The sequence below is a fragment of the Crocodylus siamensis genome, chromosome 9 (assembly GCF_052110815.1).
Source record: "Crocodylus siamensis isolate JL-2025a chromosome 9, ASM5211081v1, whole genome shotgun sequence".
Taxonomy (NCBI): Eukaryota; Metazoa; Chordata; order Crocodylia; family Crocodylidae; genus Crocodylus; species Crocodylus siamensis.
This window is the reverse complement of record NC_143403.1, coordinates 69,014,574-69,042,470: the sequence shown is the minus strand read 5'-3', so window position 1 is coordinate 69,042,470 and position 27,897 is coordinate 69,014,574. Positions and strand designations below refer to the sequence as shown.

General features: G+C 53.8%; 3 protein-coding genes across 13 annotated transcripts in view; 2 read left to right on the top strand and 1 right to left on the bottom strand.

Moving 5' to 3' along the window:
• The first annotated feature begins 3,515 nt into the window (after nt 1-3,515).
• On the top strand, nt 3,516-14,958 carry OGFOD2 (2-oxoglutarate and iron dependent oxygenase domain containing 2). 3 transcript variants are annotated; one of them, XM_090063333.1, is made up of 8 exons: nt 3,516-3,772; nt 4,122-4,178; nt 6,697-6,807; nt 7,468-7,567; nt 8,360-8,484; nt 9,418-9,675; nt 10,793-12,937; nt 14,826-14,958. In XM_090063333.1, the coding sequence occupies exons 1-7, from the start codon at nt 3,653-3,655 to the stop codon at nt 11,066-11,068; spliced, it is 1,047 nt and encodes a 348-aa protein (XP_089919459.1). In that variant the 5' UTR covers nt 3,516-3,652; the 3' UTR covers nt 11,069-12,937; nt 14,826-14,958. The 3 variants fall into 3 exon arrangements, with proteins under 3 accessions (XP_089919459.1, XP_089919461.1, XP_089919460.1); XM_090063335.1 differs by lacking the exons at nt 3,516-3,772; nt 4,122-4,178 and adding an exon at nt 4,193-4,558; XM_090063334.1 differs by lacking the exons at nt 3,516-3,772; nt 4,122-4,178 and adding an exon at nt 4,193-6,627.
• Nucleotides 14,826-22,266, top strand: ARL6IP4 (ARF like GTPase 6 interacting protein 4). Its single transcript, XM_090063336.1, has 6 exons — nt 14,826-14,958; nt 15,357-15,556; nt 15,997-16,320; nt 17,490-17,607; nt 19,720-19,789; nt 21,242-22,266. The coding sequence occupies exons 2-6, from the start codon at nt 15,370-15,372 to the stop codon at nt 21,296-21,298; spliced, it is 756 nt and encodes a 251-aa protein (XP_089919462.1). The 5' UTR covers nt 14,826-14,958; nt 15,357-15,369; the 3' UTR covers nt 21,299-22,266.
• PITPNM2 (phosphatidylinositol transfer protein membrane associated 2) overlaps nt 21,460-27,897 on the bottom strand; it is a 177,862-nt gene continuing 171,424 nt past the window's right edge. For all 9 annotated transcript variants that reach the window (XM_090063322.1, XM_090063329.1, XM_090063326.1 and 6 more), the window contains one exon: nt 21,460-27,897. In XM_090063322.1, coding sequence (XP_089919448.1) covers nt 27,556-27,897 — 342 coding nt within the window. In that variant the 3' untranslated portion in view covers nt 21,460-27,555.

Below are 27,897 nucleotides of genomic sequence, written 5' to 3'. Positions count from 1 at the left end.
TCACTGAACCGGCCCTGAAGAGTCCCCCCCTGGAATATGCTGACCTCAGGGGAACTGGGCAAGACACACCGGGAAGTCCCTTCCAGTCCCACAAGATGTGCTCAACACCCCTGCCTGGCTTTGGAGCCACACACAATAGAGGCACATTGCCCCTCTTAACCTCCATCTCAGGGGAACTTCTTCAGCGCTCCCTCAAGGATACAGGCACAGTTCCCCCCATCAGCAGCAGCTTGCATCCTTACCCAGTCAACGACATCCTTCACGATGCCCAGCCAGTAGTACCGGCTCTGAATCCTATGCACGGTCTTCTTCTGCCCCAGGTGGCTCCCAATTTCTGTGAAGTGGCTCTCCAGGAAGACCTGCCGTCTCTTCTCGGGGTCCACGACCACCTCCCGCTTCTCCTCTTTCTTTGGTCCCACATAGTAGAGGCAGCCCCCTGCGGAGAAGCAGGACAGTGGTGGGGGCACAGCAAGAGGGGAAGCCAAGAAGCACCACCTCGTAGCACCGTCTCTGGCTCAAGCCACCGTAGAACATCACATATGCACGCACATGCGCACCCCCAAAACATCCCAGTGACGGGGTCTGAGCTGAGAAGCCAATTTCCACATTTGAGAAAACAGATAAGGAACAATGCCCTTGCCTGCCAGGTGCTAAAATAGCAGACCTTGTGAGATGTGCGGATAAGCTGCTACGGAGGGCTGGGGAGGAGCCGGAGGTCATGGTCCATGTGGGCACGGGTAGCAGAGAAGTCCTGAAAGTTAAATTTAGGCTGGCAGGACCTCCCTGGTAGCATCCTCTGAAATGTTTCCAGTGCCAGGTACAGGCCAGCTAGACACGCAGAGCTGCAAGGTCTCAGTGAGTGGCTGAGGTGTCGATGTAGGGAGGAAGGGTTTAGGTTTGTTAGGAACTGAGGGACCTTCTGGAAAGTGGCGGGGGTAGTCTGAATGGGAGGGATGGTCTCCACCCGAGCCAAGATGGTACGAAGCTGCTGGCACGCAACAGTATGTCAGAACCAGGTCACTCTCCCCTTCAGCACCCGCCCTCTGCCGCCGCACGACACGGGAGACCGGGCGAGCTGGAGCGTGGGACTGGGCCACCCGGCGGCCGCGCTTCTGTCCCGACGCCCACCGCGGTGGCACGCCTGCCGTGGGCACGCTCGCACAGCACGAAGATGACCTGTCCCTGCCTCACCCACCCGTACGGCTTTAAAGCTAGAACAGCCCCAAACGAAACCCGAGGGCTGCTCCCCGCTCACGCAGCGCAGCGGAGCGATGCGATCGACCCGAGCCCCTCTGTCCTGGGAGGACTTCCCTTGAAGCCACTGATTATCAGCCAGGGACGCTGCGAGATCCTTCCTAGGGGTGCCCAGCCTCTGTGCCACAAGGCGAGTGACCGCTGCTCCTCCCACCCACCACCAGGCACCCAGGGCTGATCTCCATCCCGTCAGCTCCCACGCCGGCCCCGCGCCCCAGCACCTGCACGCAGGCGGGCAGCCAGGCTGACGTGGAGCTGCCGTTCGCGGGCAGGCGGGGGGGGCTGAGGGCGCAGGCTCTCGTCTCCGCTTCTGCCTCCCACGGATTAGAAGCGGGGTCCCCTCCGGCAGCCCCCCCGGCTCCCGTGCGCAAGACCCGCCAACGCTGCTTGCAGCCACAGGACATTGAGGAGGTCAAAGCAGAGGGCAGCAGGGGCAGGAGAGCCTGGCTGTGACCCGGAGCCAGCACGAAGGGGAGCAGCCGGGTTCGCACCTCTGCCCCCATTCGTCTTCCCACAGCCAGACCCCCCCAGCCTCATGCCCCAGCCTCTCCGTAGCCTGCAGCTTGCGTCTTGCAGCTGCTTTCCCCCGCAGAGGCGAGGGGTGCCTGCTGGGCGCCTGGGTGGGAGCCTCCCCGCCTCACCTTCCACCACGAATTTCTGGGCGTAGCGCCGGAGGTTCTTCCTCTTGATGGAGCAGAAGCTGGGGGGGAAGCAGCCCTCCGAGAGCAGGCGGTAGATGTCCTCGAACTTGGAGCTGGGGCCGCAGGACTCCACCACCTCCTCCTCCACCACTTGCAGGGCGGAGTCCATGCTCCCAGCGGGGCTCCCTGCACACACGCCCCAGCCCAGCGGCTGCTGCTGCCTTTCACAAGGGCATCAGCATCCCTGCCCGCTTCCCAGCCCAGCCCCACTAAGGGCATGTGTACAAAGATCTCCGTCGCCAGTGATGCAGGCCAGATCTGCCCGGGACCGCGGCCTGCAAGGGCTTGATCCGCGCCAAGCCCTGCCTGGGGGAAACCTCGCCAGCCTGTTGCAAAGGCAGCGCGCTCCCTCCCTCTCCCCGTCGCTGCAGGGAGGATGCTAGCGGCTGGGGAAGGAGCACTGGGGAGGCGATGGGGTATTTCCTCCCGTGACCAGATTTTGTGCTTCACCAGGGGCCGCCAGGCTACATGGGGGTGCGTTTCCCCTGGCAGAGGGTCCGGCTGCGCGATGAACCCAGAGCGCCAGGCAGAAGTCCCAAGCCCCTGCCCCGTGGGCACCGGGAAAGCTTTTGCAGAGCCTCCGCCACGAACCCGCTTATCTTCCACATGGCACTTGACGGCGTACCTGCGCAGGCTCCTCTTCTGCGGCGCGGCGAGGTGCTGGGGGTATCGGCCCTTGGCCAGGTACGCGTACACCTGCCGGTGCCGCTCCAGCGACTCGGCCCTGCGCTCCACCTCCGGCAGCTTGGCCAGGCCTGGCGGGAACACGGAAGGAGTCGGCCGCGGCTCCCAGGCAGCCGCCTTGCAGGGGCGACGGGGTCACCGCACCCCACGTCCCCAAGCACGGGCGGCCACATCCCCCGCGGCGCTCGCGGCCCCCCGAGCCGCCTGCTCCGAGCGCGGGGTGTGGGGGGCCAGGTCCCTGCCCCCGCTCCCAACACGCTGAGCATCGGCAGGTCGAGACGCAGCGGCCAGGTCCCGAGGCCGCACAGAGCCAGCGACCGTCGTGCAGGGGAACCGGATGAACTGGGCAAGGGCAGCGCCGCCGCGACGCAGGTCGTGCAGCGGGAGCCCCGCACCCCGGCGCCCAGCCCAGAGGCGGCATCAGCAGGGGTGCACGGACCAGACGGGCGCGGGGGCGAAGGCTGGTGCCAGGAGCGGGAGAAACCTCGACGGCCGGCTCCTCGCCGCGAGGGCGGCAGGAGCAGCTCCAGCTCTGGCACTCGGGGCGGGGACGAGGATTCGCACTCGAGACCCCGCGCTGTTCTGCGTGCCGCAGAGCTGCTCCAGAGCCCGGGGGCAGGTCTGTCGTGGGCTGCGGCAGCGAGGCGCTGCCATGCTGGCCTGGTGATGTGGGGCGATGGGGCCAGGTGCCCCCAGGTGCCAGCGCACCCCAGAGCCTGGGGCAGGAACGCAGTGCCCCAGGGCTCTTGTGCTGGGCCAGGGCGGACCCAGGGCGGCTCCTGGAGCGGGGAGGGCACGGGGAAGAGGAGACAGGCAGCAGGAGGGAAAGCCTCCCTGGCTTCTCTTCGTCTCCTTCTGCGGGGGGGAATTTGCCGACGCTCCCTTAGCCCCGCCGGAAGCAGGGGCGGGCGGAGCTCTTTCGCTGCCGGACCCGCCCGCCAGCCCGCGCCGCGGTCCGGTGCCCTTTCGGGTCCGGACGGGAACGCGGTCGCGGAGGCAGGTTCCGGCCCGCCATGGCGGCGCGGGGCTACTGGGCCTGCGCCTGCTTCTACACCGACAACGTCTTCCTGCCCCGCTACGGCCTGCACGTGCGCTACCGCGACGGGCCGCAGCTGCGCCAGGACTACGGGCCGGTAACCGGGCAGAGCCAATGGGGGGGGGCGGGGGTTGTACAGCGCCGTGCACCGGGAAGGGCTCCCTGCCAGGCCCCTGGGGGTCAGCACGGGCGGCCCCCAACCCCCCACTCGCCCCCTCTACCCGGGTGACGAGGAGCCAACTTCAGCCCCAACGAGACCCCGCTTGGGAGACGCCCCGGGAGGCGGCGGCAGAAGCAGGCGCGGTTGAAAGCGGCCCCGGCGCTCGGCCCTTCGTGGCTCGCTTCCCGGGATTCTCCCTCGAGCTGGACCCGCCCGGCTACGACCGCAGGGTCGCTAGACATCCAGGCCGTCACCGTCCAGCGCCAACCTCTCCTCTGACTTGCAGGCACTGAGGAGCCGCGGCTGCAGGAGCGATGAAGATTTTAAAGCGGTGCTGAGCGAGGTAAACGCCGTGTCACCCGTACGGTGTCACGTCTGCGGCTTCCCTAGACGTGGGGTCTTGAGTCTTTACGCTTTACCGGTTGTGCGTGAAAGGGGGCGTTCGGGTAAGCGCGAGCAGAGGGAGACCTGATCCAGGCAGCTTCCTCCAAAACAAATCCACTCGGCTTCCAGGGAACTTTTCCGCGTCTATTCGTATACAGGCAGGTAAAGCTAAAGCGTCTGGGGACACAGCTCGCGTGAACCCTGAAGGCAGAGTCATCTCCTGAGAGCCAGGGAGAGGCGACGTGACAGATGGACTTGACACACGTTGCTGGTTACTTCCCTCCCCTAACACCCAGCCCATCTTTCTGATACAAATTGTGTCCTAGCTTGAGACCAAAGGTAAAAACTGAACACAGGGCTGGATATTCTCACACATGCTCACTCACAAAGCCAAGAAGTTAACCCTGACTCTCAGTCCACTATACTGGGCTTCTCGCTCCCCTCCTCGGTTTCCAATCACACTGCCCTAACTTCTCTGACATTTTTAGTCCTCCTTTTGTACAACATATTTATAAAAGGTGGGGGGGGCGCACTTAGATTGCAGCACTTCACTCCAAAGGGTCCTACACTCTTCCCATCTACCAGCTTGTGACCGTTATTCCTGGTCACTCCTGGCAGTGCTCGGGGGAACAGGGACTTCCCCGATGCCTGCTGGTCCCCTCTGACTAGTTTGTAACAGGCCACTAGATCCCCCTCAGCCTTCTCTTGTGGAGGCTGATCAGGTTCAGGTCCCGTCGCCTCTCCTCGTAGGGCCTGCCCTGCTGCCCCCTGACCATGCGAGTGGCCTCCTCTGGACCCTCTCCATGCTGTCCACATCCCTCTTGAAGTGTGGTGCCCAGTACTCCAGCTGCGGCCTGACCAGTGCCGCACAGAGGGGAGGATCACCTTCCTGGACCTGTTCGTGATGCATCTGTGGATGCAGGACAAGGTGCGGTTGGCCTTCCTGACCGCTTCCCCGCACTGCCGATCCATGCTAATTTTCTGCCTCTGCACTGACAAGAAGGGAGTTCCCCAACCTGTAGGTATGGTGCCAGTTGTTCCTCCCCAGGTGCATCACTTTGCACTTGTCAGTGTTGAATCCCATCCTGTTCTCATCCGCCCACCCTTGTAACCTGTCTAGGTCTGATTGTAGCCTGTTGCATCCTTCCAGTGTGCCCACGTCCCCCCACATCTTAGGGTCATCAGCAGATTTGAGCAGGTGCTTTTTACCCCCTCGTCCAAGTCGCTGATGCAGATGTTGAACAGCACGGGCCCGAGGACGGAGCCCTGCGGAACCCCACTGCCCACGTCCTTCCAGGCTGAAAATGACCCGTCCACCACCTCTTAGCCAGGACCTAGACAAATTGGAGGATTGGGCCAGAAGGACTCTCATGAGGTTCAACAAGATCAAGTGAAAGTCCTGCACTTAAGACAGGAGAATCCCATGCACAGGTTTAGGGTTGACTGGCGGCAGTGGCTCTGCAGAAAAGGACCTGGGGGAGACAGTCGACAATAAGCTGAATATGAGCCAGCGGTGTGCCCTTGTTGCCACGAAGGCTAACTGTACTGGGCTGCATTGGTAGGTGTGTTGCTAGCAGGTCAAGGGAGGTGATTATTCCCCCTGTTCAGCACTGGTGAGGACATCTGGAGTCCTGTGTTCAGTTTTGAGTCCCCCACTGTAGAAAGAATGTGGACAAATTGGAGAGAGTCCAGTGGAGGGTGACAAAAGTGAGGTAGGGGCATGACTGAGAGAACTGGGCTTATTTAGTATGGAGAAGAGGAGACTGAGAGGGGACTTGATAGAAGTCTCCAACTACCTGAAGCAGGGTTCAAGAGGATGGATCTAGACTGTTCTTAGTGGTGGCAGGTGACAGGACAAGGAGCAACAGTCTCCAGTTGCAGCAAGGGAAGTTTAGGTTGGATATTAGGAAGAATTTTCTCCCTAGGAGGGTAGTAAAGCACTGGAACAGGTTACCCAGAGAAGTAGTGGAAGCTCCATCCTTGGAGGTTTTCAAAACCTGGCTAGACAGAGTTTTGGCTGGAATGATCTAGTTGGGGCTGGTTCTGCTTTGAGCAGCGGGCTGGACTAGATGTGACCTCCTGAGGTCCCTTCCACCACTAACTTTCTATGATTCTATGACTTAGGCCAGACTTGTCAGAACTCGCATAGGGAAACTACTTTCTTAGGCAATTTAGTTTCCTTTTCCAAGGGCCAGGGCATCTGCAGTTCCTGTTTTCTTCCACAGAGTTGCTTTAGAATTTGCCCTTGAACCATAATGAGAGGCTGACTCAAACCTCTCCTTGCCCTTTGTACTTTTCCAACCTATTATCCATCCTTTTAGTGACTCACAAAAGGCACAGAAATACATGCTTCACTCAAAGAGGGACACACCCAGAGATGATGCCTGGATACCAGCTGCTTTGACTTGGTGAGCCGAGTTTTCTTATTACAATCAGCGTTTGCTTTCTTACAAAGACAATCTGTCATCTCTTCCTAGATTGAGAAAGAAATGCAGCGAAGGAAGCAATTAGGTCGCGACTCCATAGAAAGGAAAGCCATCATTTCACAGCAGTACAAAGCAAAGCATCCAGAAGTGTATGTCCTCCAGGTAATATATATATATACTGCAGTTGCACTCTACTAGCTACATAAGCATTTACCTTGCAGATGGGCAAAGCCTTTTCTGTGCCTTTATATGTCCTTGGACACACTCATGTGAAAACAAACTGTCTTTCCCACCCTGAGTACATTTGCAAATCTCTACCAAAGCCGATGAGACCGGCCACAGTTGCCCTTTTACTCCTCCTTGATTCTAAAGGAACTTTAGTCAAGTTGGAGGTAATGCAGACAACGCTGAGAGCACACTCAGGCCCTGTTCTCACATGGCCACTGGAAACAGCGTTATCAGGCAGATCGAGCATAGCACCTGAAGAGGGGCTAGTAGAAAGATTAATTTAGGAGCGAGTCGCTAAACATTTGAAGCTCAGCCCTGTCACTGTGTCACGCTGAAAGCCTGAACCAAGCCAAGATGTTGAATCTAGTCAAAATGACAGTTTGCACTGATCTGCTAAGTCGTGAGTGGGCAGGTGCCAAGGGCACAGCTGCACGTTACAGCTCTCTGTGCTTTCAGCCTTTCGAGAACATGTCTAGCTTCGGGCCCTAGACACCTGCAGCTGGTAACGTGCTTAGGCCAAGGCCCCTTCTCTGAACACATTAAGGAAGCTGTGGACGTTCATTTTGTTTTTTGGCTTCTCCCCATGAACACAAGGACTCGTTCCTGGCCCCCGAGTTCTTGGAAACTGTGAAGTATTGCACGTCGCAGGCTGCAGATCTGCAAGGCCTCCTGTGCCTCCTTGAGACCTTCTCAGGTAAAGCCAAGTCACTCATCAGTGACACAGACAGTCCACATGCCAGAGCCTCAGCAGCAGGAAAGAGCACTGCTTTCAAACTACTTCCTTGCTATTGTAGTTAGAGAGCTGGCCGGAGGCCACTAGGATGTTGTTCTCTTTATCCTCAGGGTCTCTAGGGAGGCAGTAGCCAGACATCAGTGCCATCCCCCTGGTGACTACCACTGGGCTAAGATGATGCATTTTGGCTATGCTGCAGGGTCACCCTGTGGCCTTTGCATCTGTTTGAGGGACTGGATTTTTTAACCCCTTTTCCCTAAAATTGCCAGTTCAGACCATCTCCCTTTAGCCAGTATGGCTCCCATATGAACAGATATGTCTTTATTGCCCGGTACCAAGCTCAAGATTTTTCTGCTTCTCTCCAGATGCTCAGAAGGACCTTTGTGTAAAGGAGAAGTTGACAGGATATACAGTGAAAACTAATCATCACACTGTCAGTCTCAAAGTAGAGGGTTGCTTTTATTGACCACCTCAGCTAATGCTTCCTCACCACCGCCTCTTTCAAAACCTTGTAGCCACTAGACTGGAAAACCTGGAAGCAAAGCCCTCCAATGTCCAGTAGTAACTATAAACGTGCTCCACTGTTGCAGCAATGATAACTATTTAAATAACCAAAGCAGCCTGGGGAAGCTGTTGTAGGACTGTAGTAGTGTCCAGCTGGGCAAGTTTTACAGCCAGAATGTTCTGCATCTGTTCCACCCATCCTGCGCTGTGATTGTACTTACTAAGAGATTCCTGCTTTCTCTTGGCCAGATAAGAGGATCTATCGACTTCCTGTGTTCTCCAAGAACTTCTGCCGAGTCTTCATTGAAGAGCTGGAGAACTTTGAGCAGTCCGACATGCCCAAAGGCAGGCCAAACACGATGAATAACTATGGGGTATGTACTCTTAGGACCCTTAGAAGTGATCCTTATCAGCCCAGTGTCCTTGGAAGCTTCCCAGTCCATTCCCCTCCAGCCTGTGTAGACTGGCTTAGCCTGGCTAGTAAAACTGCATTAGAACCTGACCTGTTACTGAGTGTAGAGGCTACTGCCTGTCTTGTAGCTGCAAGCGCAGTATGCTTCTTGCAAAAAGAGAAGTCCAGCCAGAATCTCGTAACATCGGGCTCAAAATACCTACCAGCCATGCAGGTTGCAAACCAACTCGGGACACACACAGTCCAGGCAGAGTCTGCCCCTCAGGAGACAGGCTTTGCTAGTACTACTGTATGGCTCCACTCTAGCTGCTTCATGGTAGAGCTCATCTTTCTTAGCCATCTGCTCAGGGCCGTTTCTGGTCCAAATCCCACATCCTCTTGCCTTTCTGCACAGCCACAGGAAGCTCCCGTACCCTGGCACACTCGCCACTCTCCACAGAGCTTTTGGAAAGCAGAATGACGCCCCATGCTAGATGCACCCTTCCTGGCATGCCTGCTCTGAGCTCCCTGAGATTCTAGAAGCGCTCCATACACACAGGACTTGGTATTTCAGGGCCTTGGCAGTTTACATGTTAAATTTGTGCTGCTGAAGGGCTGGATTGGCAGCCTTCTGGAATCCTGGCCACAAAAGAGGGCCTCTGGAAGAGCTAAATAACCAATATGGACAGGCCAACATGCAAATAAAAGCTGGCTGTATATCATCCTACCCATGCCAGTGTCAAACCTACCCCGCATCTGCTTCCCGACCTGAATGCAGTCTGTAGCTCTTCCCAATCAGCAGGGAGATTGGCAGGGAAGAAAACTCTGCACTGGGAGGCTCCACAGCACTGCTGAGGAACTAACGGAAGGACTCACACCACTGTCTCCCTGTTCCCATATGCTCTCTCTGGTACAGGTCTTATTAAATGAGCTGGGCCTGGATGAAGCTTTCATTACACCTCTGCGTGAGAAATACCTGCAGCCTATCACAGCACTGCTGTACCCAGACCTGGGAGGAGATTCCCTGGACAGCCACAAAGCCTTTGTTGTCAAGTATGCAGTACACCAAGATCTGGACTTGAGCTGCCACTATGACAACGCCGAAGTCACTTTAAATGTGTCCCTGGGAAAGGAATTCACTGAGGGCAACTTGTATTTTGGAGATTTCCAGCAGGTACCAAACATCTCTTTCAGAGCAGCTCTTTCTTGCTCAGCAGAGCAGCATCTGGCCATTAGCTTTGTTTCAGGAACTTGCTGAACAAGAGAGCTAAAAGGGGAGCTATTAAGAGGTTTGGCGCTCACAGATCAAACCGGAGAATTTTCATTGGGCTGATTTTAGGTTTCTAATCAGAGGAGAGAGTGAGTAGGGAGCTGTGATTTTGGAGGGGCAAACATTTAGTGAGCTTGTTGCCTGATACCAGTTTGCCTGCGACTGGACTCAGTCACAACCGTTCCATTCTGCACTCAGTGCAGAAGGATGCTCATCTGAAATCCTCACAGCAGGAAACTAATCACAGCAAGCTAAGCTAACTACTGTCACGCAGAGATGATCCAGCTAACTGTCATGTCCGAAATGAGAGCAAAACCCTTCCTTCATCCCCATTTCAACTCATTTTGAGGAGGTGGAGAAAACTCTCCAAAAAGACTGAAAGGAGGAATTAGTTACCTTCAGACAAGATGCAAAACTAAAGCCAGAGCCACTTGTGGCTACTAAGTCTTTCAGCCAAGACCCCCATGTGCTGGCCGTAGTGCTGTGACACTGCATGCCTGAGTTCCCTCTAGCCACTGTTCACTACCTGACCTTACCCCCAAGCAACCGCACTAAACGGTTTAACATGGTGATGCTCAACCAGGGTGCTGGGGCACCCTGTGGTGCCTTGGGACCTCTTCAAGGGTGTTGTGGGTGCCACACAATGGCAGCACTGTTAGGTTTGCAACTGTTATTCACAAGGTAAACCAGAGATTTCAAACAGAAATCTAAAGCTGTGGTCTTTCCAAGTTCTTTGCAGCAGGATAGCCGATCTATTCCTTTTCTGTAGGTAAAAAGGTAAAAACTAAGAGCTGGCATTTTCCCAGAGTTGTCTCCAGTCTAAAAAGGTTGAGTCACACTGGTTTAACAGCTCGCAGCTGTCAGTCCAGAGGCAGCTCCATTGCAATAGTGGTTAAGCGTTCCCTGCCTACAGCCTAACAAAGTGCTTTGGGGTGAAGGGAGGGGGGGGTGGGCCATGAAAGGAGAGTCAGCAGCAGGAGAGTATTTTTCTAACCTGGTTTCTGCCTCCCTTGTTTCCCAGGCTCCAAGCCCAGTGCCAAGGTACATTGAGATCGAACACGTGGTATCTCATGGCTTGCTTCACCGGGGAGGGCAGATGCACGGGGCACTCCCCATCACCTCTGGGGAGCGCTGGAACCTCATTGTGTGGATGAGATCGTCTGCCATCCGCAACCAGCTCTGTCCTATGTGCAACAAGAAACCGCAGCTGGTGAAAGCCGAGGGGTTTGGAGACGGGTTTACAAGAAGCCCAGAAGGGGACGAGCCTGAGACAGTGGATTTATGCTCTGTATTGTAGCAGAGGACAAGGACTGAACTGGCCAGACTGCACCAGGTGAAGCGAGCTCCTGCCCAATCTAACCACAGCAACCACCCCAGCACAGAACAGAGAGTCAGACTTTACCAGCACAAGTGCAGTAGTTGGCCCTTGGCAATGGTTAGCCCAGTTACCCAGTACGGACATCTCAGAGCCGCCTGTGTGTATGTACACTCAAGTCGTCCTCCACTGAGTACTTCAGGCTTGTTCAAGCTGCCCCAAAAGGCTGAGACTTAAAAGCCAAACACAGACCCCAGTGTTGCTCTACAAGTGCAAGTGTTTCACTCGTTGCTGCTTCGCATCTCCCCTAGCTAGTACTGAGCAGCCCCCTTCAGAGATACTGCTGTTTCCAAACGAGCAGGAACCAGCTGCAAAGGCAAAAGGGTTAGGTGCTGCTCACAGCTCTCTAGTGGAAGACGAGCCCAGGCAGAAGTGACACCTTCCATGGGGCATAGGGATGTCCCTCTGAGCTGAGCACTGCTATAAATGTCACCAAGAGAAGAGCAAATGCGGTAGTGCTGACTTGGGCACTGCAGCCGTCTGAATTCCTGAATTTGGCACTGGGGACCCACTGCAAATAGCGCAGAGACAGATGATCGCATGTCCCTGCTGGCTCTGGACCCATCAGTTCAGGACATTAATTCCAAGCCGCAGATCACATATGCCAAAAGCTGATATTCAAGATGCCAAATCCCTGTGCCTTCGGTTGTCTCACTTGACTCCACAGAAAACGAACTCTGTCCCAAATACACAAATACGCCATTGTCATTATTATGGGCTTCTTCGCTTCATTTACTTTGGCTCCCATGGTACCCTGTATGATCGCTCTCATTTGCATAAGTAATGATGATGAAGCATCACTGTCATAGTTTATGTGAAAAGCGTTAATTTTAAACTTTCCCAGCAGATCTGAAGCATTTTGGGCTTGCTGTCTCATTAGCGTGCAGCACTGATGAGCTTTTTCATTTGCAAAACTCATTAAATTGGCATTTTGGAAAGGGAAAACGCCATTAGGTCTGTACACTGAACCTCACACTCGGAACAGAAAGGATTTTTATTTCTCGCCGTTTTCTGTATTGAGAAAACCAGTCACGGACTCTTAATTTTCTTCAGCCGGAAATGTTCGCGCTTATTTGCATTTGAATTACCCCAAGAAAATTAAGTTAATGAAAGAGAAACCTGCCAGTCTGTCTGCTGCTGCCTGGGTATGCAAAATTCAGACTGCAAATAGCTAATTAAAAAGGCAGGGCCCGGGGGTATGGGAGAATAAGCTCTCTGGCCCCCTGCTCCTCCTTGCAGGCTGGCAGCTAAGGCGGGTTCTGCTCCTCACTTTGCCCTTCACTACAACTCCTGTAACTCAGCTTTGTAAAGCTGGGATAATACCGAGCTGTGTTCTCGAACTGGCAGGTCTCGAGCTAAATTCCTCAGTGCTTGCAAGTCACCTTCGTGTCCTCTGGAGGAGGAACAGAAATCCAGCTTTGGCCGAGCTGTCAGCCTTGGCGATGATCACATCTTCGGGCTGGGACGGGCCCCACACAACCTTCCAACAGGCTGTGAGGCCCCCGGGGCAGCGGTAACAGAGCAGGAGGCATCGCCTGGAGGGAGGCAGCGAGGATACCGACACCTGGGCAGCCTGCCGCTGGCACCCCAGGGGGGCGCAGCAGGCAAGGAAACGCCTTTGAGTCGGGGACGGAGGAGGAGGCCGTCGTACTTGGCCCCCTGTTCAGCGGGATTGGCCCCAATGCCAGGACGCCGGCGAAGCGGAGCCATGAACCCAGCCGGCGCCATCTGCAACTCGGCGTAGAGAAAGCAGCTGCCTCGGCCTCTTAGTGCCACAGCCCCCACGGCCAGGTAGGCTCCGTGCCCCACACCAGAGCCAGGGCAGGCCCAGGCAGGGTTGTAGGGGCTGGAGACCTGGGAGGAGGCAGGGGCAGGGCAAGCCCCCACCTCTGACCCCAGCCCCTTCCCCCCTGGCAGCTCCCGGGGCACGTGGCAGCCCCGGCCTGGCTCCACCGGGGGCCTATAAAGGGGTCGGAACCAATGTGCCTGGGCCCGCGCTTCCGGCCGGACCCTTCCAGCGCCACACCCCGGGACCGGAAGTGGGTAGGGAGAGCCCCGGACCAGTGGCGGGGCGCAGCCCGGCGCGGCGCTCGGCCCCGGGCACGGGGTGGGGGAGTCCGGCCTCGCTCGGGTGAGCCCCTTACCTGCGGCCGCGCCGGGCCGTGCGGGGGCGGCGGCGGAGGGTCTCCGGGGGGGGCTAGAAAGGGGCGAGACGCCAGTGCGCATGCGCATTGCGGCGGGGCGGGCCTCAACTGGCGGGGGTGGGGCAGAGCGAGGGATTTAAAGGGCCCCGGGGGGCGGCGGTCTTAAAGGGGCCGCGTGCCAAGCCCTCTCCCCCGTGGTGCAGGCAGGGGAGGGCAGCTGGGTCCTGCTCCCGGATCCGGATTTCCAGGCGGTGAGAGGAGGCCGCAGCCGCCAGGCAGGCCAGGAGGTCCGGGAGGGTTTGGACCGGCCCCAGCGCTCAGACGGGGGAAGGCGCCAGACATCAGCCCGTCCCGGCCTCGCGCACGCCTCTTGGACCGTCCCGACGCTGTCCTGGAAGAGCCCGTTTCACCAGCCAAGGGACGGCATCGCTTCGCCTCCTGCCTGGGGGATGCTGACGGGCTTTTCTCGGAGACGGGGAGCCGGTCTGGAAGGCTGGGACACCTCGTGCACTCGTTGCCTGTGAGAGGCCCAAGCTCCCCTGGGATTTGGTGGTCATTGGTGCCACCGCAGACAGGGTCATTCCCCAGGTCCCGTTTGCCCCGTCTCCTGCGTCGCGCGGTGGCCACGATGCCTTCTGGACTGGGCCACTCCACCCCATGAGCCTCTTCCCTGCCCAATGTCGCAGATACCGATAACGGAGAGAAGCTGCAGCAAGCAGAGGGATGCGCGGGCTTTATTCCTGCAACCCTTGTGAAACTGGCTGCAGGACCTGGCTGCGTAGCCGAGATTGCAGGAGCAGAGCTTGTGTTGGGACCCAGGGAAAAGGCCTCTGGGTCTCGTGTGTGTGTGCAGAATTGCTGCCTGCCGTTGCCTGTTACGGGACGGAGCTGAACTTCTCCATGCGTCCTTCACGCAGGACTTCCGGCACCGCGCCACGCGGAAACTTTCCTTTGGAAATCAGTCTGAACTTCTGATTCATTTGCAATGAACTCTTGGACTTTTGTGCTTGTAGACGGAAGAGAGGCAGCTAATTAATGGAATAGCTGGGAACTGTTGGCAAAGAGAAAACGCCTCCCTGTACCAATTACACTGATGCTGCCATCTCTTTAAAAAGTACAACTCGGTGAGCTTGTACCTAATCACAGATTGCTTGGGCCCCAAGGCCCATTGCCGGGGTGTTGAGCTGAAGGAACAAGGTGCTGGTTCGCTTCTGGGAAGCAAGCTGGGGCATTAAAAAGCCTTCCTGGCTGGTGGCTCTAATCAGCATTTTAAATCATGAGGTAATTGACTCTTCTCCATTCAGCTCCGAATGGAAACGCTCCTTGCTGATGGTTGTTAGTGACAATTTCAGTCGCACGGTGAGGTCCAGTCACTGCTAAGGAACGTGCATCAGTCCTTCACATGGTGCAGAGGGTTAGATGAGGGCACGGGTTCGGGAACAGAACCTCTGACCCTTGCATCGTGCGAGTAAGGATGAAAAGAAATGGTGGATTCTGCAGTGGTAATTCTAACGCCGCTGCTCTCTCTCTCACAGGAATGACTTCCAACAGCTAAAAGGAGGAGGGCACCGAGGCGGACGAGGACATCTCCTGCCAACCCAAAGCAGGGAGGGCCGTTTGGACAGCAAAGGAGAGTTGTCTCATGAACGGCGTAGTGGAGAGATAGTGGTAAGGTCCTCCGCTAGATTCACATCTGCCCCCAGCTCTCAGTGCTGCGCTATTTAGATCTATTTTACGGACCTCCAGGGAAGGGCTTGCTTAGCAAACCCTGACTTTAGCCACTGGCCTAACACATCCACATAAACAGTCCCTAAAACTGCAGGACAAAAGAAGTAGGGCAAGTCTGATGTACCTCAGTGAACCTATCCTTGCCAGTTATTTGGAGATGAGTACAAACTGGGGTTTAAGCAGCATGGGTCATGTAGTTCCAGCTAGAGTGGGCAGAGAGCTGCTGGGTTGGGGATGCCTCTGGAGAGTCTCCCCAGCTGTCAGGGGACCTGATCAGTCTGGTTTTGCTGTCCTGTATTAACACCACTAGCAACAGCAAAATAAATGCTTTAAAGCAGGACTCCCGGCGCAATGGCTCACAGCCAGTCCAGGAAACGGTCCCGGAGCCGGAGTGACTCGCGAAGCCGGCAGGAGAGGAAGAAGGAAAAGAAGGGACGAAAGAGCAGCAAGGATTCCCGCAGAAGCAGCCCCTCCCCCACGAGGAAAAGGGCCTCTGGGTCTCACCGCCGCAGATCCAGCTCTGCTTCCACTAAGGAAGGTAAGAGCAGGTGGGCACAATGGCTACCATTGAGTGCTGGCTTTTCACCTGGCTCTGAGCAGCCCTGGGGCAGATGGACAATGAGGGCCGAGGTAGGGACACTCACCACTTCCTTGTAGCTCGGTTAGTAACAGGCGCCTTCCCACAGTCACCTTGGCTCATGCTCCACACCCATTGCTGTCATCTTCTGATCTCTAGAGCCCAAAGATACTAGGTGTGCTGATCTGTCATCTTTGTGCTCTCCCTATTGCCCTCCACCCTGGCGTAATCTCATTAATGTATTAGCACCATGGGATTTCGCGGTGGGTTTGCTGTTCAGGCTTCTAAAGAGGAGCAAACCCCAAACTGCACAGCAGGGTAGCACGGAATGAGAGCATGACAGTCTCCCCAGCAGGTTTGGTGGGAGCTCTCTCTACAACCCCCTTCTCGCTGTGTTGCAGAAAGAAAGAAGAGGAACAAGGATAAGAAGAAAAGGGCAGCGAATACCTCCTCCTCCGAGACAGCATCTTCATCCTCCGGGACCTCTTCCTCCAGCTCCTCTTCAGACGAGTCAAGCGACAGCGAACCCAAATCGAAAAAGAGGCGGCATAGCAAGAAGAAGCGAACAAAGCAGAAGGACAAGAAGAGGAAGAAAAAAAAAGAGAAGAAGAAGCTGAAAAAGAAATGCAAGGAGAGGGCTAAGGAGGAGAAAGCCAAGGCAGAAGGGGCACCTGGCCCTTCCCTGGAGCAGTGGCAGAAGGACTCTCTGGTGGAATCTGGTCCAGGTAATAGTTGCGTTTCCAGCTGCTCTGTCAGTGAGCAGAGAAGTGATGCAGTCAGGGAGAAGCCATTCGTCTCTCCCACACTTTAATTAAGTGGATCCTTGTAGCAATAAAAGCTGATAAGCCTTTTGCTCTCTTTCCCGCCCAAGCTTGATGCCTCCCTGGGGAACAAACACTGGGGCCCAAAATCAGTGGTTTCTTGGTAATCTTCCTAAAAATTCAGAATGAGAAGACGTACCTGCACACGAGACACTGACCAAGCTTCTGGAGTCGGCAGTTAAGACAGTAGTTCCCAGTATACGTTTTTCCACTCAAAGGAAGTCGGTAACACCAGGTGGACTGCATTTGTCTGTTCACTGCAGACTGAGGCTTGATCCTTTGTACAGGACCTGGCATTGATTTAAGGTGCAGATCCCACAGTCCTCCCACTCCTGTATCTCCTGGGTGAATTAGGAGTGCAGGAAATCCATGATCAAAAGCAACATTTTGAAAGCACCTCAGAGATTTGATAGAGACAGAAAAGCAGGGACCTTCTCCTATGAGGCAGTGCCTTTGTCTGCTGGACCCCACCCTCCTCCTCTCTGATTTCCGGGGGAGTTAGGTGTCTGGATACCTTTTGAGGATCTGAGCCTTCAGACCCTGGGTTTCACTGCCAGTCAGTGGCATTTAGGGTCGTAAAACTGGTTAAGCAGTTTTACCCCAGACCTTTGATTGGAAATCCAAGTACTGCTGGAGTCTGTTAAGCACCAAATCAGATGAGGCCTGTGTTACAGAATCGCTCATCTGGAGGGTCCCAGAACTGCCTGGCTTCAATTCAGTTCAGATATCCTGACTTCTTTGGAAAACACAGCGGTGTTGTATCACTGGGAGCAGAGGTGTGCTAATGCCAAGTGCTCATGAGAAGCTTACCTATTGTAACCTTGGGCCGACTGCAGTTTCCTTATGGAGACAGGGCTCTCCCCCTGCCGGGGGCATGGGCAAGCTTGAATAGTTTGCTTGTAACCTCTTTGGGGTGGCCAGCTCTTGGGAATGAGACTTGTCCTCCATGCAATGGGCAGCATGCTGTACAAAGCAGCACCCCTGTAAGGCCCCCAGCCCTGACTTCCTCCAGCGGAAAGGGCCCTGTGAGCGCAGGTTCCTCTTCAATGCTCTCACTGAGGTTTGCATTCCAGTTTTGACAGACGAGCAAAAATCCCGAATCCAGGCTATGAAGCCCATGACAAAAGAAGAGTGGGACGCAAGGCAAAGCGTCATAAGGAAGGTCGTGGATCCCGAAACAGGGAGAACAAGGTACAGTCCCAGGGAAACAGCAGCCGAGGAAGGAGGGGGTCTGGGAGCAGTGGGGGAGGCTGGCTCTCGCAGGCAGTGCAAATCCACAAGGCTCTGATGGAGCACATGGAGCTGGTTCACAGACACGTGGCAGGATCAGAGCAGTGGTTCTAACAGCGGATGAGAAGTGATCCATCCACCTTTGTTCCACTGAGATGAGCATTTAACTATCTGGTTGTTTAGTAAAGGATGAGGTGGCCGAGGGGGTCAGCATTAGCTCCTTAAGAGTTTCCTGCAACAAGGTAGGAGCCTACACAGGTGTGGTCAGAGCCGCAGTGTTAGTGACAGGGGAGTCTCCCAGTCCCTCGCCACCTGCTTCCAGGGGCAGTTGCTCTCTGCAGCGAGCTCCTGGGCCGTCCCCACAGTGTCACATCCAGCCCTGCTGCCACGGTAGAAACTGAACCCGGCTCAAGGCCTAAAGCAGCTCAAGGCCTAAAGCATACGGGGCCAGAAATCCCGTGTAAGTTGTGTTCCTCTCTGCTTGAGGAGGAGAGATGCGGAGGCTAAGTGCAACGCCAGGGGGAGAGGAAAGGGGCTTGCTGTTTGGAGATGGGCCGGGTCTGTTAGGCGAGGCACTTTCCACGTACCCTTGAGCACTCCATGCTCCCACAGAGAGCACAGGGAGCCTTGTAGGACCGAGCCTTGGGAGACCCTGAGAGGTGCAGAACCCGGACCCCAGAGCTGCAGTCATTGCAGGTAGATCTGGCTCATGCCTCGTTACCCAAGGCTGAGGGCACGTTCCCTTCTCTGCCAGGGAGTGGTTCTGTTTCCTGAGCTAAACACAAGTCTGAGCCAGCAAACCTGGCCAGAAATCCCTGGCCTCGCTGCCTTCTTTGTTGTTGCTCCCTGGGGGCACTTCCTTGCCCGTCACATCTAAAACGCAGACTTGGGCCACTGAGAAAGCTGGGGGAGGAGGCAGATTGCCCCTCTGCTCCAGGCGGCTGCAGCCCAGGAGCCAAAGAAAACACCACAGCCGGGAAGCAAAAATGACCCAGTTTTTGTGAAGCTGCCTCTTCGAGCAAGCAGGAACCATCAAGCTAAAGAAAACTGGGTGTGACAAGGCCAGGCTTAAAAATAGAAGGTAGCTGCAGGGCTCAGGGGAGGGGTTTGCGTGAGCACATCTCCTGGGACCAAAGCCTGCTTTGCTCCATGGCTTCTGCTACTAAACTTGTTGCCCCCTCTCCTGGTTCTCTGCATGGCCAAGCGCATCTCCAGTTTCTGGGTGCCCAGCAGCCGTAGTGGGGAGGGACTGGCCTGAGAGTTGCAGGTTCCTTCCTTGCAGCGGAGGCTGTCAGCACCCATTAACTTCAAGCTGGCACAGAACCACGCTAGCGCCGGTTGTCTGCGTGGCAGCGCCGCTGGTCGTGGAACTGGCAGATGCGAGATCCCTTCCCCTTGGAGCACAGCTTCTCTGTGGCCTGCTGATGCGATTGGCTTGATTAGCATCTTGCTAGCATCATGTAAGGCTGAGGAAGGTCAGGTCTGACGGAGCTTAGCTCATGGAGTTGCCAGGTGGGGGGGTCATGCCCAAGGAACTGATGAGCAGAGCTGTGCGTTTTAATCCTGCTAAGATTGGCCACAACATGGGTCCTGGTGTTGTACCACGGGGCCTGGAGTTGCTCCCAGCGTAGAAAGTAGAAGCTGCTGTGATGCTCCAAGCCTATGCCAGACTGTTAGAGCTGCATCTGGCCCCAGCCCCAGCCCGCTCTGTGCCTCCTTCCTGGTGCCAAGCTTGCCGCATCCCTAGAGAGTATACAGGATGCCAGGCTGCGGCCTGTCTGTGCTGGCAGAGCCTCTCGACGCCGTTTGAGAACAGGCCGTCGCCAACACAGAAGGTACCTCCGGCATCTCCATCAACAAGTCCAGCTTGTTGGACCTCTTCTGATGTGAAACAGTACCTCCCAAGGAGAGGCTGGGTGCGGGGGAAAGGCAGTGAAAAGCCCAGTCACTCCTCAGGCAGAAACAGCCCTCCGCCACCTTCTGCTGCTGGGGAAACAAAGCAATGTGTTGCTTACGGGCAGCGCAAACCGGCTGGTTGGCTCCACCGGCCGCATTGATGTGCTTTTGTTCCAGGCTTATTAAAGGAGATGGAGAAGTCCTAGAAGAAATAGTCACCAAAGAAAGGCACAAAGAGATTAACAAGGTAGGTCATCTCTTCATTGCAAAGCCTTTCAGGTTCCCACTGAGAGGCTGTCTAGAGGCTTGAACGCAGGACCAAGATGGCTCTGTTAGCCTTAGGCAGCTGGTAACCTCCCTTGGTTTCCCTCCTCCATCTCCAAACTGGGACAATCAGTGTCTATCTAGGAAGGGCAGGAGGAGCATGGAGTCAAGAGTGAGTTGTGCTCGCCCATCTTGGTGTCACACGGAGATGGGCTTTGTGGATGGGGAAGAACAGTGGAGATGCCAGGCCTCAGGTTCAGTAAGGCTTTTCATGCTGTGTTCCTTGATGTCCTCCTAAGTAAACTAAGAAGTTACAATCTGGATGAACAACTGTAAAGTGCATGCCAGACTGGTTGAGTTGTCACGACCAGTGGTCAGTGGTTCTACATCTAACTGGGAGGGATTAAGTGGGGGTTTTCCACAGGTCTGGTGCTGTTCACTACCTTCACTAGTGGCTTGGAGGATGGAAATGAGCCTATGCTTGATCTGCTTGCTGTTGACACCAAAGTTGCGGGGAGCAGAAGACACTCTGGAGGATATGCTTAGGCTTCAAAATGGCCTTGAGAAATTAAAAAAATGATCAGAAACATTGGATGAAATTCAGTAAGGACAAGTGCTGTATTGAGGACAGAACAGCCAAGTACATACATACACAGAGGGAAGGACTGGCTGAGCTGCTGAGTCAAGAGAAAAAGGATGTGGGGGTTTTGATGGACCACAAGCTGCACTGGAGTCAGTGAAGTATTGCTGAAAAAGTCTAATAGCATCTTTGGGTGTAATAACAGGTGTAAGAAGTATCCCTTGATTTGCTTGAGAGGGGATTTTTCCAGTCAGTTCAGCACTGGTAAGGCCTCACCTGCAGTACTGCATCCAGTTTTGGGCACCATACTTCAAGACAGACATGGATTAATTGGAAAGTGTCTAGAGGAGAGCAGCACAAATGACCAGAGTCCTGGAAAACATGAAGGGAAAGGAAGGGTTAGATTTGGGGTTATTTAGCTTGGAGAAGCAAAGACTGAAGGGGGTTGGTAAATCTTTAGACGCAAGAGGTGGTTATCAAGAGGCGGGCGATCAGCTGTTGTGTCCACAAGCGACAAGTGATGGGCTGAAAGCGCACCCAGGGAGATTTAAGTTGTATATTAGGAAGCGCTTGCTCATGCGGAGGGTGGTCAAGGCTGGGGCCAGCTTACCAAGAGACACTGCAGAATCTCCATCGCTGGAAACGTAAGCGCAGTATCAGAAATGTTGGTCTGGGATGATTTAGAAAGGTGGTTGAGAGGGCGTTGGACTGAGGTCCTCTCCAGCCCAGCTTTTCTGTGATTTTTGAGCCACTGGTGTTGGCAGTTTTCCAAGCTCTTTGGGGGTGGAGGGAAATCCTTGGCCTGATTCTCTGGGCATCTGGCCTGTAAGCACCTATTTGTCTGTTCCTTTGCAGCAAGCCACCCGCGGAGACGGCCTGGTCTTCCAGATGAGGACAGGGATGCTTCAGTAACTGCCTGAATTGCAACCACGACAATAGAGGTGTTTTCTTTTCACACTTCCCAAGGCCCTTGTCTGCCAAAGCAGGTAGTTAGTTAGTTCCCTTTTGCCCTGCACTGACTGTTATTGTGCACCTGGTGACCTGTTGGGACATTCACCCTATGGACATTCATGTTTCCCATTCTGTGTAAGTCAAGTGTCTGGGGAAAGGAGCGACTCTGCTCCTCATTCAGCCACAGCTTCTCTGCCCTCCGTCCTGGCTGTCCACCGGTGCTTGGTGGTTTAAGCAGCAAGCACTGGTGCAGCAGCAATCATTTCTCCCAGGAGTTCAGCACTGCTAAGGTCTGTCAAGGAGAGGATAGGCCAACCCAATGATTACCACTGTGTTGCCTTTAAAAGCAACTCTTGTGACGGCGAGCCATACGCCAAGTCTATGGCAAGCACCCAGCTGGCAGAACAGCTCAGATCGAGGGCTCTCCCTGCCGACTAGAACTTCTGCATGCCTGCTCATCCCTGGCTTAGCATCTGCCCAGTGCTTTGAGGTTCTCCAGGAAACACAGGGACCCAGTTGCACTGAGCTCCAGGGTGCAGTCAAGCCCAGGTCCTGTCAGGTGCCAGCTCCCACTGGCTGGGGGCAGTCAGTAGCACCTGACATGGGACAGACTCAGGCTGTGACTTCGCACTGGTTGCCTGCCCTCAGGGCTTGATGCTGCTCATACCATGCATTGATGGGGATGTACTGCAGAGGGCCAGGTCAAGCCTTACCCGTGTCCCTGCACCAACAGGATGCCCTTTTGCTACAGGGCACTTACCTGGGTTGTGCGTCTCCTGAGGGAGCACCACACCACGTCTTTGTGGTTGGGGAGTACCAGGGTCTCAGGAGAGAACTGAGTCACATGGAAGCACCCTGTTTTCCAGGAGGTTTTTTCCCCCGCTTAATATTGGTGAATCTGAAACCTAAAAATAAACTGGTGAAAAGCACCTTTGTCCTGCTGCATTGATTTGGGTGGGCAAGAGGGTCTCCAGGCTGCAGTTACATAAACCACCAGCTTCCTGAAGGTGCTGGAGTAGAGAGGGGTTTATTCCACGCCTGCCAGTAGTCTCCTGTCAGTGCAGCTTCCCTTTCCCTCTAATGCAGGCCTTGCCGTAGTAGCTGGGACTAGCCTTTGGAGATTAGTTACCTTTTATAAGGAGCTAAATCTGCCATACCTTCTCTGGAGATTGACAGGAGCCTGGAGGAAAGGGAGACCTGAGCCTGGACATGTCTGGTAGCTACAGGAGCCTGGCCAGGTGCTGTGCACACACGGGGGAGGGAGAGGGAAAGGGAAGGGCTCTCCGGCCTTTTGGGCAGTTTAGCATAAGATAGCAACCCTGAGCAAGCAGGCTGTACGACAGAGCAAGCCACCATCCCCAAATCAGCCGGGTTTTGGCTCTTGGAGGCTTTGCAGGCAGCAGATTTCCCCTACCGAATTTACCAGCAGCCTGTCCAGAGGGTACAGCCTGGGGCAGTGGTTCTGTCTTTTTAGACTTGGGGCAGCTGGCACAAGACTCCAGGGCCCTCTTAAAGTGGCAGATCTTAGTTTTCACTCAGATTGTGACTACAGAAAAATACTAGAGCAATTCCTTTGCAAAAAAAACTCGGGGAAGCCTACGGCAGGGCAGAATGCTCCTAACACGATGGATTCCTACTTGAAATCTTCTGAGTCGTGTCTGCACACCTAACAGTGCTTATATTGCACATCCCCCTTGACGGGATCTCAAGGTACTCAGAGTGCTGCAGAATCGTGGACCCAGGTGCTTTTGGACCACATGCCTTCCCCTGTTCCCCTCCCCACCAGCCCAATTACCATCTCCCATCATTGCCCCCACTCTGCACCCAGAACGGCAGGAGAGGAGCTATGGCCAGGGTGGCTGCATCTCGCCTTTCCAGCCCCTGCGGTCATCTCCTGTCCAGCGCCAGTTGGACACTCGCATTCAACGGGCTCATTTTTTGGCCTCCCAAGCTCGCAAATCCACCAAAAGAAGCAGACACAGAAAGTCGCCTTCCCATTTCTTTAATCTGTGTAACGTACAATGATACTGTACACAAAGCACACCCAGGCATTAGAACAATGCGCTAACAGCAAGGAGGAGAAGGAAGTGGTACGGTAGGTGTGGGCCGTCACATACGAGCAAGTTAAGATCTTAACAGTATCATCACACACGACAGAATACACAGAATGAAAACCAGGATGAAGTAGACTGGGGTCTAACCGGTTCCCTGGCGGTATGCAGGTATCTGTCCCTCTTGCAGATCGAGCCAGCAAGAAAGAGTCCCCCTTCCCCAATCTGTTTTCCTAAAACGAGTATTTATAAATAAAATGTAACGAACGTTGTTGAATAGAAAATCGACAGTCAAGGATAGCGACATCCAGAGGGAGGAGAAATGTAAGGCTTCTAGAACTAATAGGAAAATGCAGCAAAGGTGAAGATACCTGAAGAGCAGGGGCTATAACCTAAGTGCAGGTTTCTTGTGGGAGGAGCAGGAGCTTGCTAGTAACCCTTTGGTTAGTTACTGGTTCGCCTCTCACGCGGCTTCTAACACTAAACATTTTTGGTATTAAAACTCTGCCTTTTTTAAACTTGGGAGTTAGCAAAAGAAGAAAGGAAGAAACCGAAGTGAAAAGTTTGGGGTTGTTTTAAAGGGACGGTGTCAGGTAAAAGCAAAAAACAATTCCAATCCAATTCCAATCAGATGATATAAAAAAGCTGCTTTTTATAAAGCCTAAAATACACAGAAACGTTTCCTTGAAAGCTCAGTTCCAGCGGAAGCCATTTAACAAAAAAAAAACCCCAGCCCAATAATCCTGTGCAGTGCCTGCAGTACAAGTATCGCAGTGTTGTGCTAGTGAGTGAGAACTAGGAAGTGCTCTTTATTAAAACTAGTATTTTTTTCCCCATTGGCTGAGCTGACAAATGCATAATGAGCGAAGCGGGCAATACGCTTCCAAATAATTTCTTGAAGCTTGAACCTAAAGTTACTGGTACTAATGGCAAAGACGGTCTTTCACCTGACAGCATCCCTTTGATAAGAACGGGAAATACATTTATGTTTTCGCAACTGTATCTGCATGGATCCTCTTTTGGGCCTTTGGAAAGGCATTGTTTCACATGCACCACTCTCCAAAACATTTCAGAACTAACAGTTTTGAAACACAAAGGTAAACTATTGCTATTGTTGTCAGAGTCGTAATAATGTTGATCTTTGCTTCAGCTATCGAAATGCAAGATGGGGATGTTTGTGAAGATAGTGCATTAGCGTTCCACATGAAGCTGAACAGGTGGAAAAAACCCTTAGTGGCGTATTTCCTGGTCATACATACCCACATCAGCTGATATTATTGCAGTGATGAACAAAGATTCTGCTCTATGATTGCTTCTCCATATGGATCCATACAGTGGAAACCAAGAAAGGAGGGGTGGAAAATTCAAGAAGCTTAATAAAAGGGTCAGAACAGAGGTGCTATGATTGTCAGTCTTCCCGATTTGTTTCAATTATGGAGCGATGAAGAGGTGATCGGAATATTGCACTTCTGCATTCATTGACAGTTACATTAAACTTGGTCCATAAAATAATTGCTTTGTACATAATGCCTGAAACAAAAAAGCTACATTTTTTTTTAAATATTAATAAACCCTGAAGGTTCTCTTCCCTCCAGACACTGTGTTTTCTCTACATAAAATAAATAACTTTCACTTTGTATATACCCACTTTGTAGCATTTACATTAGCCTCTGTTTTACACTATCTACACACCAGAAAAATCTCACCTGCATTCTGAAAAATGTACGTGTCATGCCTCAGTTTGTGGACTCTGCTTTCAGAGGAAGATTACAACTTCGTAAAGGCCATATCCAAATTTGCAAATGTTCTGTGACCCTGCTTTGGGTGCTTCACAGGAGGGGCTGCGGCTGGCTTTTACAGCAGAGGTCAATGTTCAGCTAGCAAAAAGCTATGATGATTTTTAATTTTTTAAAATCCAGTAGCTTCGGATGTACATCCAAGGTAGCTAGGCTGAGTCACGAGAAAGGGAAGTCAGTTTTTCAGTAGTAAAAATCAGTAGGTATGTTCTGTAGCACAGTACTTATCAAACATGAGTGGCTTCAGACTAGTCAGGCTACCTACATGTGAGAAAGATGCACTGTGTTTGTGGTGGCTTTTCTTTTTTTTCAAAGCTCCCTCTACATGGATGTTCTCAGTAGTGAAGAGCTGCTCTTACTCCACCACCGCACGGACTCTAAATCAGTCCTGAAACTTGAGGTCTCAGAAGTCATGGGATCGATTTGGGATGTTTGCATGGGTTGTGTTTGCCGACCGGGCTCCGAGCCAGTAAGCAGAGCAGCGTTCACAGTGCTGTGCGTCTCGGTGCAGGAGTGATGCACATAGGATTGAAAGAGTTAAGAAAGTGAAGCAGCCAGTCTAAAAAAATCTTGTTCTCGGTAAGGTTCTCGTAAGTAGAAAGCGATACAAACACAGAGCACTGTGGCCGAGGGAAGCGGGGTGGGCACTTAGCCAACAAACCCGGAACTAATATAAAATCTTCACGTGAAATCAGCCCATGGTGACCTCTACGTGGGAACCCCAGATTCCTCAGAAGGGTTTTCCTGTTCCTTGGCTGGTGTGTGCACGAAGGAGCCAGCGTCCTTCGCCAAGGCTGGAAATCCAGGATCATGGCTGTCTGACCAAGGAGAGGCAGGGCTTTCAGGACACTCCGTGCTAGGCTGTTAAATGACGCTCCCTTGTTCTGTACCTTCTGGCTCCTTTTCTGCGGCGGTCGCTAGAGGGTGCTGGGAAGCAACGCAACGCGCTGCCCTGCAGCCTGCAACTGCCACCTCTGCAGCACTCCCAGCCCTTGCCTTGTACTCAGCACGAGACACACCAAGATGGGAGTTTAGGGCGGCGTTAGCTCAGCACACTCGCCAACTGCAGAGCTGGGAAAATTAAGATATGGCCTTTTCCTTTGCTTGTACGACTCTGCTGGCACACTTCCTTCCAGTCTCCTTACTGCTGAAAAACTTCTGCACAAAAAATTCTAGGTATACATACACCCTGGCTTAGCTATACTTAATTGTCATGCACTACAAACAGCTAGGTGTAGCTACATGAGATGGTAACAGGTCTCCATTCTAAAAATTATCAGTGCAAAAACAATGAGGTTTTACAGTTGAATAACTACCATTAGAAGAAGCGAGTTGAATTCCCAGAAAAGCTGCTGCTGGACTTGGGGAGAACCTGGAAAAAAGAAAGCTCTCAGGGGTGGGGTGGGTTGAAAGATTTGGACCCTGCATTGCGATGACAAGAACTGCAGTGCAATCTAGCTGCCGCACCTTTGCAGTCCCTTGTGAATAGATAGTGGTTCATTTTTTAAAATCATATACAGCAGTAATATCTGGAGGATTTAATATACAGTAATTTAAGTGGCTGAGGTTTTTAACAGCTAAGATAAAATAGCTTGTATTCTTTGCAATAGGTCAGTGATAAATTACATCAGCTTCCAAAATGAGTCTTTAAAAAAAAAAAAAAGAGAGAGAATGAAAACCAAGGACCCCACTTTGTTGAGCACGAACGTGCTGACAGACTGGTCCACCCAACAGGCTGAGACGTGCCGCTAATGGTTTGCCGAGGCATGTGCTCCTCAATAGAAAAGGGATAAATTCTAAGCTCTCGATACGCGTAAAGCACTTGACCGCTCCGTCCAACGCGGCAGAAGCCCCTTGCTCGCGTGCCTGTGCCTTGGCAGCGGTATGCTTACAAAACGGGAGTGCTGCAAGTCAGCTGCGTCTCTCAGTGCAGATAACGGGACCACCACCGTGAGAAGATCTGCTGGGCCTGCCCCCTGCCGCCCCCCACGGCACTGAGGATCGCACTCAGTCACATATATCTGATCGATGGCTACGAAAGTGAGGAGGCACATATATACAGTCGCTAAACCTGGATAAAAGGAGGCGGCAGGAGAGCACGAGGTCTTGACCTGGAGGCTGGCTGTTTTCTTTTTCTCCTCAGATCCCTAGCGTCAAACGGTTTCTCGGGCTGGCGCCCCACAAACCCCATGCCCCGCATTAAGGCCTGCATGTTCCATGTGGGAAACACATCCTTGTTTCCTCCCCAAACACCATGTTGTTAGAGAGTAGCACCATATTTACCCTTCTGGCCCACACCGCTGGCCTTGTCCCTCCTTTTTGTTTCCTCCTCTGGCAGCCATGGCCGACTGCTGCTGGCTTCCCTCTGGCCCTACTTCTGACCCAAAACGCCAGGTTCCAGTTTGATCACCGCGCTCCGGCCCCAGCACCCCGTGGCAATGCTCATGCTTCTTTGGCTGCGCTCCCGCTCCCTCTCCTTGTCACTGTCCGACTGGCTCTGCGTGCGCTCGGGCCGGTGGCCGGCCCCGCTCGCCCCCACGGGCTGCGAGGAGATGGTGCGGAGCAGATGGTTCCTCTTGCGCAGAAATTCTGTCTGGCCAGGGAGACCGAAGCTGCCTTTCCTCAGGGCCATCCGGGTGGTGTTCTTGGCTGGCCGGGAGCGGTGGTTATACTCCAGCTGGGCGAGGTGGGCCGCGTACCCTTCCGTAATGAA

Coding starts and splice junctions, on each gene's coding strand:
- OGFOD2 (XM_090063333.1), top strand. CDS start 3,653: ATGGCGGCGCGGGGCTACTGGGCCTGCGCCTGCTTCTACACCGACAAC. Junction 4,179..6,696: donor TTAAAGCGGTGCTGAGCGAG/GTAAACGCCGTG, acceptor ATCTCTTCCTAG/ATTGAGAAAGAAATGCAGCG. Junction 7,568..8,359: donor CCTCCTTGAGACCTTCTCAG/GTAAAGCCAAGT, acceptor TCTCTTGGCCAG/ATAAGAGGATCTATCGACTT.
- ARL6IP4 (XM_090063336.1), top strand. CDS start 15,370: ATGGCTCACAGCCAGTCCAGGAAACGGTCCCGGAGCCGGAGTGACTCG. Junction 15,557..15,996: donor CTCTGCTTCCACTAAGGAAG/GTAAGAGCAGGT, acceptor GCTGTGTTGCAG/AAAGAAAGAAGAGGAACAAG. Junction 19,790..21,241: donor GGCACAAAGAGATTAACAAG/GTAGGTCATCTC, acceptor GTTCCTTTGCAG/CAAGCCACCCGCGGAGACGG.